General features: G+C 40.1%; 1 protein-coding gene across 1 annotated transcript in view; it reads left to right on the top strand.

Annotated features, from left to right (window-relative positions):
- LOC122548600 (CUB and sushi domain-containing protein 1-like) overlaps positions 1-14,921 on the top strand; it is a 2,366,391-nt gene that overhangs the window by 2,004,110 nt on the left and 347,360 nt on the right. Inside the window, exon 33 of the mRNA XM_043687435.1 lies at positions 9,865-9,962. Coding sequence (XP_043543370.1) covers positions 9,865-9,962 — 98 coding nt within the window. The remainder of the gene's footprint in view (positions 1-9,864; positions 9,963-14,921) is intronic.

A 14,921-nucleotide genomic window follows, 5' to 3' on the forward strand; every position in this document is an offset into this window, starting at 1 on the left:
TCACAATTTTGCAAAGACGCTAAGGGATTAATTTCCAATAGAACTGAAGGTATAATTACATCACACGCAGTGCAGCAATTTAAGGAATTGACTCTTCTGTAGCTTTCTCAAAGTAATTAGGGACGGCCGACACATGCTGACCTTGCCATTGGAACTCACATGAACAAATCAAAAAGGTTCAGAAAATATAAAAGTTAAGAATTACGATTATGTCAAACATGATAGGACTGTAAATTTGTGGTGCTTTCAGCATAATCTTAGCAAAAGATTTGAATGAAAGTTATATGTGTGCTTGGACCCACGTACCTCATTTCTCAATTTTACCCTTGAGCTCCTACAACAACCACCTACACCTCACTGCCAATTTATTTGCGACGCTAATTTCAATAGTTTTGAGTGATTATTGTTAATAGAAATGTGATGTTTTTCAATGCCTCAGTCCTGGATAAATATTCCAAGTTAAACACATCTCCCTGGCAATCATATTGGAACAATGGTGCTGGAAGAGCACAGCAGTTCAGGCAGCATCCGAGGAGCTTCAGCAAAATCGATGTTTCGGGCAAAAGCCTTTCATCAGGAATAAAGGCAGAGAGCCTGAAGAGTGGAGAGATAAGCTAGAGGAGGGTGGGGATGGGGAGAGAGTAGCATAGAGTACAATAGGTCAGTGGGGGAGGAGATGAAGGTGATAGGTCAGGGAGGAGAGGGTGGAGTGGATAGGTGGAAAAGAAGTTGGGCAGGTAAGAGCTTCAGGGCAGAGGAAATGACTTGGGAGTTGCAGTGGGAGAGGGACTCCCTGAGATTCTTGTAGAGAGAGGAGGAAAACTTCTTCAAGGCAGGCATCCTTGCAAGAATCCCAGTGGGGAGAACAGAACAGGGAATTAATTCACCTCCAGTATCTCTGCCTGGCTTAACTTGGGTTGGTGAGATTCTGAACTCATGGACAAAAGCTTGTATCACAGTGGTGTTCCACAGGGGTTGGTGCTGGGTCCATTTTTCTTTGTCATTTATATAAATGATTTAAATGAGAATGTAGAAAGCATGGTTAGTAAGTTTGTGATGACATCAAAATTGGTGGCATAGTTGACAGTGAAGCAGAATATCTAAGATTACGAAGAGATCTTGATCAATTGGAACAACGGGCTGAGGAGTGACAAGTGAAGTTTACTTGGTATAAATGCTTGGTATTGCATTTTGGTAAAACAAACAAAGGCAAGACTTATTCAGTTAAAAGTAGGGCCTCAGGCAGTGCTGTAGAACAGAGCCCTAGAAGTTTGCATCACATGTAGTCAGGATGGTTAAGAAGGCATTTAGCATGCTTGCTTTCATTGCTCAGACCTTTGAGTATAGCAATTGGAATGTCACGTTGAGATTGTACAGGACATTGGTGACCTTACAGAGATTTATAAAATCATGACGGGTATAGCAAGGTGAATAGCAAAGGTCCTTTCCCTAAGTGGGGCAGTTCAAGACAAAAGCGCATATTTTTAAGGTGACAGGAGAAAGATTTTAATAAGACATAACGGGCAATGTTTTTACACAGATAGTGGTTTGTATGTGGAATGGACTGGATGTGGCTTACAGTTGCAATATTTCGGAGACATTTAGATAACTCCATAAACGGGAGGGGTTAGGTCCGATATGGGCGAAACACAGGCAGATGGGACTAGTTTTGTTTGGGAACAAGGTCAGCATGGACTGGTTGGACCGAAGGGTCTGTTTACATGCTGTATGACTGTAAGACTATTGGCTGGTGAAAAATATCAGTGGCAAGCACTCCCTTCACACTCATATATTTAAATACTTTTGCTGGCTTCTGGCATTATCAGCTGGATAACTATGCAGAATGGCTGTTTAGATGCTGGATGCTAACTTCAGATAATAAGGAAAAAGGATAGACAGAAAAATAATTTTGCAATATACTCTCAGTAACATTCACAACAAATAACTAGAACTATTTGAATGATTTATAATATTACTCACTAATACTGAATAAGATATAACTTGGACAGTATCCCAGATTAAATGTCCTGGGGGCAGATTTTCCATTCTTTCACTTGAGTGTACGTGATCTCCTGGGTAAAGCACGCATGGAAAATGAAGTAAGGAGCAGGACTTCTATCAGATTTTCCATCTGTTTGTTTAAATGAAAGAAAGGAAGAAACAGCAATAACAAACTCTGGCTGTAAAGCTCTTTACAAAAATCCTATAAAGGATATTGCTGTTGAGTTCTGTACTAATGCAGCCTTTGTCAAGGTGTACTATATTCCCTACCTGAATTTTCTGTCGGATGATTTTTCATGCTCAAGTGCAACAGAGCAAATTCCTTTGATTGCTTTATAGCTTCAATAAATGAAGAGCACTTTTACATTCTGAATCATATAAAAGACCCAGCTGCCAAAGTTAAGCGATTCATAATCCATCGGTGCCTGTTGTATGGAAGCTGCATGGTACTTGTTAAATATTATCCAGACACAATGAAACCCTTGAATCACAATTTATAGTCAACAATTGGGCTGTTTCGTGAACAAATGTAGTCTCTAACTGAGCTGAAATAATTGCTGAGAATATAAATTTTTCCAAATATTGCCAAAACACTTCTCTTAACAAATTCAGAAAGCTTCTTTCGATCTGTAGTCATGAGGGGAGAGAAGCAGCTGCCATACTTCCCATGACAGCACTCTAAGGGAATTTGGGAGAGATGGATGCCCTTTTAAAGGAACTTATGAAAAGCTTTTAGATGCTTGATAGAAATCTAAAATGACAATGTACTTGATTTTATTTCTGAAGTACTACAAATTGTATCTGTGTAGCATTTAAAAAAAAACATGTTTTTTAATTTAGTTGTGGTGCATAGAAGGAATGTAGCCATGCATTGGCAGCAATTATTGAAATAAAGGCTATATTATGGGAACTTAAATTTTGAAGCAAATTACATATTTGCAATTGGATTGAAACACAAACAAATACAGTCAGTTGGTAAGTCTCCTTTCACACACCAGGAAAGAGCTAGCTTCCCTCTTTACTTGCAGAGATCCAGGATTCACTGCTTATGATTTAAAAAATTTGCTTGATTCTCGAGCAGTCACGGTAGATTCGAACAGATCAAAAGTAATTATGCCGTTCAAGAATGGTTCAGGAGAGAAAATAGTGAATTGCTTTCTTAGTTAGGCTTACCAAAACAGTCTTGACTTCATCAAAATTGTGGAAGATGTAAATTATCCACGTCCACAATGGTGCCAGTAACATCAGCCGGGGGTCAGATGCATTCTCATATCCCATGGCGATAGCCCTCTCATGTCCCATATGGTGAAAATTTGTGCATTGGAGTCCTAGATTTGGGTCTCATTTGTAATTTTTAAAGACTTCCCAAGGTGCTTCAGCTGGAAATTGTTTGAAAAATTCATTTTGTGGGATGCGGGCATCATTGGCTGGCCAGCATTTATTGGCAGTCCCTTGTTGCCCTTGAGAAAGTAGCGATGAGCTGCCATCTTGAATATCTGCAGTCCACCTGCGGTGGGATTTTTAAAAATTAGATTCCCTACAGTGTGGAAACAGGCCCTTTGGCCCAACAAGTCCACACCAACCCTCCGAAGAATAACCCACTCAGACCCATTCTCCCTACTAATGCACCTATCACTATGGGCAATTTAGAATGGCCAATTCAACTGACGTGCACATCTTTGGACTGTGGGAGGAAACTGGAGCACCCGGAGGAAATGGGGAGAATGTGCACACTCCACACAGAGAGCCACCTGAGGCTGAAATCGAGCCTGGGTCCCTGGAGCTGCAAGGCAGAAGTGCTAACCACTGTGCCACTGTGCTGCCTGTTGACCCACAATGCCATTAGGGAGGAAATTCCAGAATCATGATCCAGCAAGTGGCAATATATTTCCAAGTCAAGATGGTGAGTGGCTTGGAAGGAAACTTGAAACTGGTGGTGTTCCCATGTATCTGCTACCCTTGTCCTTCCAGATAGAAGTGGCCTTGGGTTTGGAAGGTGCTGTCTGAGGATCTTTGGTGGATTTATGTAGTGCATCTTGGTAGGTAGTACACACTGCTGCTACTGAGCATCGGTGGTAGAGAGGATGAATGCTTGTGGATGTAGTGCCATCAAACGGGATGCTTTGTCCTGGATGGTGTCAAGCTTCTTGAGTATTGTCAGGACTGCACTCATTCAAGCATCACACTCCTGATTTGTGCCTTGTAGTTGGTGGACAGGCTTAGGGGTGTCAGGCAGTGAAATACTTGCCTTAGTATTCCTGACCTCTGACCTGCTCTTGTAGCCACTGCATTTATGTGATGAATCCAGTTGAGTTTCTGATCAATGATAACTCCAAGGATATTGATAGTGGGGGATTCAGTGATGATAGCACCATTGAATGTCAAGAGGCATTGGTTAGCTTGTTTCTTATTGGTGATGGTCATAGCCTGGCATTTGTGTTGTGCAAATGTTACTTGCCACTTGTCAGCCCAAGCCTGGATATTGTCCAGATCTTGTTACATTTGGACATGGACCGCTTCATTGTCTGAGGAAACACGAGTAGTGCTGAACATTGTGCAATCATCGGTGAACATCCCCACTTTTGACCTTGTGATGGAAGGAAGGTCATTGATGAAGCAGCTGAAGGTCATTGGGCCTGAGACACTACCCTGAGGAACTCCTGCAGAGATGTCCTGGAGCTGAGATGACTGACCTCTACCAATGCTGAAAATGTGTTGCTGGAGAAGTGCAGCAGGTCAGGCAGCATCCAGGGAACAGGAGAATCGATGTTTCGGGCATAAGCCCTTCTTCGGGCTTATGCCCGAAACGTCGATTCTCCTGTTCCCTGGATGCTGCCTGACCTGCTGCGCTTCTCCAGCAACACATTTTCAGCTCTGATCTCCAGCATCTGCAGACCTCACTTTCTCCTCAAAGACCTGACCTCTACCAATCATGACTATCTTCCTATGCATTAGGAATGTCTCTAACTATTGTCGAGTTTGTCTTCTGATACCTATTGATTTCAGTTTTGCTCAGGCTCCTTGATATCACACTCCATCGAATGCCGTCTTTAAGTTAGTGGCTGTCACTCTGGCCTCACGTCTGGAATTCAGCTCTTTTGTCCATGATTGAACCAAGGCTGTAATGAAGTCAGGGGCTGCATGCCCCTGGTCAAACCCAAACTAGATGTCACTGAGCACTGAAATCCTGGGATAATGTCAAAATATCATTGATATCTCAAAATTCTCCCTTATTGTGAAACTGTTGTTCCTGATAGCCAAGTTGAGTTTGGCTTGTTCTATTGTTGTCCCTAAAACATAATGAGCCAAAATTCATGGTTCATCATCTGTTGTGCTTATCTGCCTTTGCACTCTTTATGGTCTTCTTTACTGGATATTTCTGGAGCTGATGACCAAAAAGACACATTGCCTTTACAGAGCATCTGGGAATCTATGTCAACAAGGCAAGAAATTTAGCACAGCAGATTTAAAAGTTATTGTGAAGCTGCAGGAAGTCTGAAGCAGGAAGTTGCATTTTGAACATTTATTGGAATATTAAATCAGTTCCAGAAAGCAAAATGAATAAACACAAAGAATGGTTGGATTAAAAGAGAGGGATAAAAACAGACTGAGAGAATAGGATTTTTAACTCTTCAAGAATAACTATTTTTATTTAAAATAATGGACTCCATGTTTGCTGAAAAGACTTGTTTTATCAATAGAGGTTACTTGGAAAAAAATTTGAATTATCATTATGTTAGAAGAGGAGTTGCATTGGAATGGACAAGATTTGCTTCAGCTATTTCATACTGTTCCAAAATCTTAACTGTGATTTTCTTAAGGAGGTATCTGCTTGCAGAGTGGGGACATTTTAGATAGCAGGTTCTGAACTTACTCATTTAATTGCAACATGTAGTTTTTGCAAACTGCTGTCTGATATCCTTGTTATTAACATTGAACACTATTAAGTTCATCATTATTTTTGGTGTAAAGTCTGAACCAATGTTCAAGAAAGGTGTCACTAATTTATTTTCACAAATTCAATTGATTTATTACTTTAGTACAGGGACTTTTTAAAAAAGGGCTGATTTATTTGTTGATGATGCATGTTCTTGAATGCGACTGTTGCCTAGTGTAAGATAGTAAGAAGTATCAGAGAAGTCTGCTTTTCTCGAGCTTGCTTTGCACATGTCCCTAAAGGACATACTGGCTAATTTTAAAATACAGCTGTAGAGTTAAGAATAAGGTGTATAATGTTTAGCAGAAACGTCAGTACAGAAAATGATGTGGACCAGCCCTTCAGCATTTCAATCTCAAGATTTGTATGGGCTTCTCCATCATACTTTTTTCAGCATTTCTAAAGCTTGGCCGATATCAGAAGTGACAAGAGAAAAGAACGGAATAAAACAAATAGTCACTGGGAATTTGATCATAAGCACCATGTGACAGTCAATTTAAAGCAAACTATTTTGATAAGTGTCAGAAATAGAAACAGCGGTGCATGTTTATGGAGTCCACCACAGAGGATACATTTGGGGAGTGGTAGGGTGTAAGGGAAATTGGTGGAAGTACCCACAACAGATTTGCATCAGGAAGACTGCCCAACTCAGGGCTCAATGTGAGTACCACATCTGATGGTGGGAGTCCATTTGGCTCATTAGTGAGCTATTTCAGAGAGATTATTTCGAAAGCCCACTGGAAGTCAATAGAGATACAGGGATTTAATAACACTTAACCAGCTCGGCTATGTCTCCTGGAGGCTACTCCCGAAGCTCTGTTGGGTTTATCTGCAACCTCATTGCAAGCATGTTGTCAGGTAGGATGTTGGATGTTAGATATTGGAGAATGGGTGTCTGTATTTTTGGATGTATCTGTTATTGGATTTTTAATTCCTGTTTTAAGAAAACAGCCACCTTGGAGATCTCTACAAATTATTTTCTGGTGAAAATTGCAAGCACTTCTGGAAGCAAATTCACAATCTGTTGTTTTGAATGCATTTTAGATCAATGTTGTAGATAACTCACTGAATAGCCAAATAACGCAATTCAATAGTAGGGAATACCTGCTCTACCATTATGTTCATTAGAGTGCCAAACAGGGTGCTGCACACACATTAGTGTTTCTTCTGAAAAGGATAAGCAGGTTTGTCAAACATCTAGTCCATTCAATTGGCAGTGGAAACTTGTGTGGGGTGACCTGAGGTGTCAATCCAAGCAAGGTCAAAACAAGTGTCAATCACTTTATTAATGCCATCAATTGAAATTGTCATATGAGCTGTAGTACTATCTGCTGTACTACTGGTCCCCTAACAGGACATTGGAAAGTTTTCTGAACAGAAAACCTGTTGATGGGTCATTTTCCTTTTTATTAACAATGCAACTTACACAGTGATGTCAGCACTTTTTGTCAAATAATGGAGATTTACAACAGAGTAATAACTCCATCATGCAACAAATTGATTCCTTTTAGATGTGCAATCTTAGTAGCTTTCTGGCCAATATTTAATTATATATTTTCCACAGATCAATGCTTTTCACATTTTGAAGATCAATAATTCATTTCATGTGAAATCTTTTGAGAGTGTCCAAAAGTGACAATTGTTTTTCTGGAATTAGTTGATTCTGGTTGATGCAGATCACCAAAGAAAATATCTGAACAAAAAAAAACTTCATCATGCTGAAAAACTTACACTTGTGAAACATTAAATTCCTGTCCTTTCATGTCATGGCTTAAGTCTTGTGAAAGAGGCGCAGGAAGTTAAGATTATTGTTTCTCTTGAGGCACGAGGTGGGAGAAGGGCAGATTGTAAACAGAGGGAAGTGGAATCCAAGCATGCAATCATTTAAATAGGAAGTAGTGGCTTACTGGTGATCGGATTTAAGGCACTTTGCAATGTGAATTTAAGCAAGATTGATCACTGGCAGTTTAAAAAATTATTTCATCACATCAATCAATCTTGACAAAATGTTAGAAAATTTATCTTGAGTCATACTCCAACAAAAATGTGAAAATCTCAACTGATGAAGGGGTGTTTTTTTTATGAATTAATGGAAAGGGAGTTATCTTAATGGATGGACAATTATATGGAGCCTACCAGCTTCTATGAGCTGAGTTCTTGATGGGTATAATTTTCTGACTAACTGCTCCTGATAGAGAGCCCTCTCTTCTGAGAATTGGTATTAATGTTAATGGTGCGTTAAGTGTACAATTCTTCTGTCTGTTGACTTTAAATGGTTAGAAAATCATTGAAAAGCTAGTCATGCATCCCCCGTCCTCACCAAATTTCTGATCTGTACTCACAATGGATGTGACTTCCGGCTGGAAAATTTCAGGAAGTACTTGTTTATAAAGTTCACTCTTAAATAGCTGCAAGGCATATGAACCCAATGGGATACTCTTTAAAATTCTCAGGCATTTGTTCTTTAGAAACTTTGTGCCATCAGGAGTAATTGCTGAGGCAAGAATAATAGCCTACATTGATACAATATTCCTAAAAGGGGAGATATCAATTTGAAATTATGGACCAGTTACCTTAACATTGATTTTCAATTAAAAATCATAGAACCATAGATACTAAGCATAGCTTTCAAGGTAATAAACTATGCCTCATAAAACCTCTTGCATTTTCTGGAAAGTAACTGAAATAATAGGTGCCGAGCACATGGATCTACAGTCTAGTTTCTTGAGATTTTAACATGTTTTTTTCAGTGATGGATTGCAAAGATAGTCCGAACAGCAGGGCTGGTTTTCTCTTTGTGTAAACATTGAGTGATCCTGATCATCTTGGTGAGAAGCCTCACTTTCATTGGCAGTTCATACGTAGTTGGCAATTGGGATAGAAGGGATCCTTCCATGTAGTCACTGCTCCTTGAAGTCAGAGAATTCCTACCCAGTTTCCTTTTGGATAAAAAGCACTCAAGAACTGCAGATGCTGGAAATCAGAAACAATCAGAAATTACTGGAAAAACCCAGCAGGTCTGGGAGCATCTGTGGTGAGAAAACTGAGTTAACAGTTTGGGTCCAGTGACCCTTCTTCAGTAACCTGTTCTGCTTTCTCTCCACGGATGCTGACAGACATGCTAAGTCTTCCCAACAATTTCTATTTTAGTTTCTGTTTGGCAAAATCATGGTGAAAGCAAGAGTACACATTCTGGTTACATAATATAGCTGTGGCGTTTGGCAATGTGCTAGCTTTGATGTTTTTTACTACTTGCTTCCACTACTGGATAGCCTTGTTCATTTCTCCCACCCCTCCACCCCCACCAAACCCAATTCCATGGCACCACAACACATGGGGCAGAGTGTGAACGCTGAGAATTTTGGAGTTTGTGTTAATTGTCTTTGGACAGAATATGCCTGAAGATAATACCTGAAAATGAAACTAAGCTCAGAGAAGGACCACGTAAAGGGGAAGATGGATTGGAAATTTGAAGCAAATTTCGTAATATTCTCCATATAAAATTACTTCAGGAAGTTGCAGCTGTATAGTCAATAATTGGAAGAAATGATTTAGGAAGGGGATCTGCACTGAAATGGAACAAATAATCTTTACCATAAAAATAATGGGCATAGCTAGTACCCAAGCACCTCTTTTTTTTAAGATAATGTGAGAAATTTGTTTCTCTTATGCAAACCGTGCACTTTTAATGATTTAAAGGAGCTCATTTCTGCACATGCTTATTAGATAACGTTTTAGCAGGGCTTTAGTTGGATGCATGTAGATTTTCTTTGTAATAGCTTCAATGCTGACAGAAGGAATAGTTGCTTAAGAAGGTAAGTGAGGCTGATAACCTAATCAATAACTGTTCGCACGCTAGTCAAATGCAGGTTGTACATTGGTTAGCTATGCCTTATTCTTTAATGAATTTTTGAATATTAATACAGTAAGCTAAAAATACACACTTATTTGACATCTGAGAAAAAAGATTGCTTAGTATTTGCTGCGTGGGGCACAGCACTAGATTTGATAATGTCACAAACAGGTGAGTAAAAGTAAAATGCTACAGATGTGAGAAATTTAATATCAAAATAGGTAGCGATGGAAGCACTCAGGAAATCTGGTCCCCAGGTGAAGAGAGCAACAGATTTAACATTTGGGCTGAATATAACTTCTTCAACACATTAATGAAGATAAAACTGTGCATGAAGGAAAAATACTCCTGCTGAATGTAACTTGCATACAGGTTGTGAGGTAACTAGTTTGGCGCGAAGGATTTAGCTCTAATTTTATGGAGAAAATAAATTCCAATATATATTCCTAAACATTATTGAATGTAGTGCACGGGATGACAGATGGTTGGCAATGCATTAGCAAGGAGGTAATGTAGTCGAGCTTTATTGATAACATCATAAACTGTGAGAATGAAGCAGAACCCTGAGATTGAAATGCTCCTTGAACCTCATAGCTAGCTGTTTAATAATATAGTTTACTCTAAATTGGAAACTTTTTACTGTAAAATAGATTTTGCTATGTGCATGCATTTAAGTATTTTGAAGTTTAAAGAAAACAGTTTTTAATGACTTTATCTCAGATTTATTCAGCAAAATTCAGAAAAAGTGCTAATATTGCCAAGTTGTAGAAAATGTACCTTTTGCGAGTATTTCTTAATGTGTGATGTTTTAGAAAGCCTAATTTTCAAAATTGTTCCAGGGAAAGCTTTCTGAGGATTGCTAAGGTAGAAGTGAAGGGGAATCTTGGACCAGTTGACATGGGACCAAGCTGCAGCATTCAGAGTTCTTTTGAAAAAAAAAGAAGGAGCAGTAAGCAACATGCTCATCATAATTAAAGTGATGTCTCCAATTTAGTTATTGGGCTCTAATCAAATTGATAGGATTTTTTTTATCCATTCATTGATGTGGGCACATGACGAGGCCAACATCTAATGCTCATATCTAATTGCCTTCTTAAACACTTATGGTCCAACTGGTGTTGGTACACACACTGTTAGGGAGGGAGTTCTAGGATTTTGACCCAGCAGCAGTGAAGAAATGTCAATATAGTTCCAAGTCAGGGTGATGTGTGGCTTGAAGGGAATTTACAGTTGATGATGCGCCCATATGTCTGCTACCCTTGTCCTAGGTAGTAGAGATTGTCAGCTTGGAAGTTGCTGTGCAAGGAACCGTGGTAAGTTGTACAGTATATCTTGTAAATGGTGCATCCCATTGCCACTGCGAGTCAGTGGAGGAAGGGATGAGTGTTCAAGGTGTTAGATGCGGCCTATCAAATAAGGTGCATATTCTGGATGGTGTTGACTTTCTTGAGTGCTGTTGGAGCTGCACTTATTCAACTGGTAAGTCTTTTTCATATTTTGACCTGTGCACTGTAGATGGTGAACAGGCTTTGGGAAACATGAAGTGAGTTAATTTGCTGCAGATTTCTGAGCTTCTGACCAACTCTTGGAGCAATGATAATCATCTGGCTGATCTGGTTCAGTTTCTGGTCAATGGTAACCCCAAGCTGTAGATATTGGGGAATTTATCGATGGCAGTGGCATTCAATGTCAAATAGTGATGTTTAGATTTTTGCTTGTTGGAGATGGTAATATTCCTGGTACTTGTGTGGTGCAAATAGTACTTCATATTTTTTTCAGCCCAAGCCTGAATGTTGTAAAGTCATCAAAGAATTGAAGATAGGCGCATGAGTAGGCCATTCAACCCTTTGTGCCTGCTCCACTATTAAACAGGATCATTTAATTCATGATCATTTAATTCAATATCCCAGTTCCACTTTCTCCCCGTACTATTTGATCCCTTGAACCATTGGAACTATATCTAACTCTTCTTTGACAACATTCAGTGTTTCGACCTCAACTACTTTCTGTGATCAAGAATTTCACAAGTTTTCCACTGCCTGGATGAATAAATTTCTTCTCAACGCAGATCTAAATGGCCCACCCCAAATTCTTTGACTGTGACCCCTGGTGCTGAATTCCCTGGTCATTGGAATATACTACATTTATCCTAAATAGTCCTATTAGTACTTGATATGTTTCTATGAGATCCCCTCATTCTTCTAAAGTTTGGTAAGTATAGTCCCAACCGAGCCAGTCTCTCTTCATATATCAGTCTTGCTGACCCAGAAATCAGTTTGGCCAACCTTTGTTACACTCCCTCCATAGCCAGGACATCCTTCTTCAGATAAAGTGATCAAAACAACAGTTAAATACTCCAGCCTCTCACCAAGGCTCTGTACACTTGCAGCAAGACATCCCTACTCATGTACGGGAATTATCTCACATTGAAGGCTGACAAACCACTTGCCTTCTTCACCACCCACTGCACCCGCATGTTTACTTTCAGCAATTGGTGTCAAGGACAGCCAGCTTTTCCAGGATTTCCAACACCTCTTCTCTACATACCTCAAAGCCATCCATTCTACTTATTTGTGACTCAGATGCTCATTGCTCCTCCCCTTTACCAATCTATCACCCTTCTGGTAATAAGCTGTGTTTGCTACCAAAGTGTATCGCCTCACCTTTATCCACATTATGCTTAATCTGCCTTGCATTTACCCACTCACTCAACTTGTCCAAATCACACTGAAGCATCTCTGCAAGATGGCAGCCAGTAGCTGGTAGAGTGCTACAGGGGTTGGTTCTGGGGCTATAATTATTTACAATATGTATCAATGACTTGGATGAGGAGAGTGAATGTACTCTCGCAAGTTTTGCAGATGACAAATATAGGTCGTAAAGCAAGTTGTGGGATAGCGATAGGTTACGTGAGTGGGCAAAAACTGGGCATATTGAATATAATGCAGGAAAATGTAAGGTTGTGCACTTGGGCAGGAATAATAGAGTGACTGAATATTATTTAAACATTTCAGATTGCTTCAGTGTAGAGGGATTTGTTGTTCTTGTGCAGAAATCACAAAAACCTAGCAAATAGGTAATAAGGAAGCAAATGGTCCTGACTTCAAAGGGAATGGAATATAAAAATAAGGTGTTGTATTGTACCTCCTGAAACAAATCAGACAAGTCCAACCAAAATGTTAGGAGTGAATTTGACTAGGTATTCCACAATACCAAAGTGGTCAAAACACTATGAATACAAGCCAGTACCAATGCAAAATAGTCGCAACTTTATTAGGAAACAAGTTGCTATAGCTTTTACACTAAAACAATACTATCTCTAATCCTATTTGACCCCTTAAGCTTACAATACTTCCCGAGTCTCTTCTAGATTTGCGCTGCCATTCTCTGTCTGTCTTTGTGGAACTGCAAAGCTGGTTTCCCTCTTTTTCTCTGTCTCTCTCTCTGTCTCTCTCTCTCTCTCTCTCTGGATGGTCAGTGGGTCTCTGCCTTGGGCCTCATCAGAAGGTCCAAGAGGACTGAGAAGGTTAACTGCAGATGAATCCTGCTTTTATACTTTTTTTGGATGGTTTTCTGGAACTTTCTACAGTTCTGGCCAATCAGGAAGCCTTGCTTAATAGTTTGACACGTTGTCAATCATTTGGATGGCTATTGTTTGTTTCTTTGTGTGGCAGGACCTGGTGCCTTTCTGTCTGGACCCTCCTTTGTTTGATGGATATGTTGTTGGGGATATGAATATCCAGAATAACTGTTGCCTTTTACATTATGCTAATGTCATTAGGACCTGGCTGCTGTGTTTGCACACTGTCTGGTGTGTGGGTTTTGTGATTTTGGAGTTTTACTTGACCAATGTACCCAACATCCCTTGCTGTTTCATAATGTTAGCAATCTATCTGTGTTTTAGCAGACAGGAGGCTACTATAAAGGAGTCTTGTGAAAACTGTACAAGGCATGAGTCACACTATGGCTGGAAAAGCGTGAACAGTTTTTGGTCCCTTATTTAGGAAAAGATATGCTGACATTGGAGGTAATCCAGAGAAGGTTCACCGGGCTGACACCAACTATGGACGGTCTGTCTAATGCAAAAGGATTAAGTAAATTGGACCTGTATTTGTTAAAGTTTAGCAGAATGAGAGGTGACTTTATTGAAACATACAAAATCTTGAGGGTATTAGACTTGGTAGATACAGAGACATTGTTTTCCCCTTGTGGAAAAGTCTAGGATGAGAGGGCATAAATTCAGAATAAGGGATCGTGCATTTAAGACAGAGATGAGGCAGAATTTCATCTCGCTGGGGAAGTGAATTGATGGATTTCGTTATCTCTAAGACAGGGTCATTAAGTATATAGAAGGGCAAGTTAGACACATTTTTAAACAGTTGAAAAATTATGGATTACTGGGTGAAGGCAGAAAAGTGGAGTTGAGGATTATCCAATCAGTCAAGCTCTTATTCAGTGGTGAAGCAGACTGGTGGCAGGGGGGGGGGCTGCATGGCCTACTTCTAGGGCTTATCGTTCTGGTTATTTAGTGAGGTAATATTTCTCCGAGTTACTTCCTATGTCATTTTAATTCCGTCCCTATACCCGAGGCTTGGTTGGCAGTGCTTGATGCAGAAAATTCAGAGTGTGTGAGGAGGGTAATTTCCAAATTCCTTCGCAGATTCATTTAGAGTCATAGAGATGTACAGCAATGGAAACAGACCCTTCAGTCCAACCCGTCCATGCCGATCAGATTTCCCAACCCAATCTAGTCCCACCTGCCAGCACCCGGCCCATATTCCTCCAAACCCTTCCTATTCATATACCCGTCCAAATGCCTCTTAAATGCTGCAATTGTACCAGCCTCCACCACTTCCTCTGGCAGCTCATTCCATACACGTATCACCCTCTGTGTGAAAAAGTTGACCCGTAGGTCTCTTTTATATCTTCCCCCTCTCACCCTAAACCTATGCCCTCTAGTTCAGGACTCCCCGAACCCAGGGAAAAGACTTTGCCTATTTACCCTATCCATTGCCCTCATAATTTTGTAAACCTCTATAAGGTCACCTCTCAGCCTCCGACGCTCTAGAGAAAACAGCCTCAGCCTGTTCAGCCTCTCCCTATAGCTCAAATCCTCCAACCCTGGCAACA

The sequence above is a fragment of the Chiloscyllium plagiosum genome, chromosome 3, assembly GCF_004010195.1.
Source record: "Chiloscyllium plagiosum isolate BGI_BamShark_2017 chromosome 3, ASM401019v2, whole genome shotgun sequence".
Taxonomy (NCBI): domain Eukaryota; kingdom Metazoa; phylum Chordata; class Chondrichthyes; order Orectolobiformes; family Hemiscylliidae; genus Chiloscyllium; species Chiloscyllium plagiosum.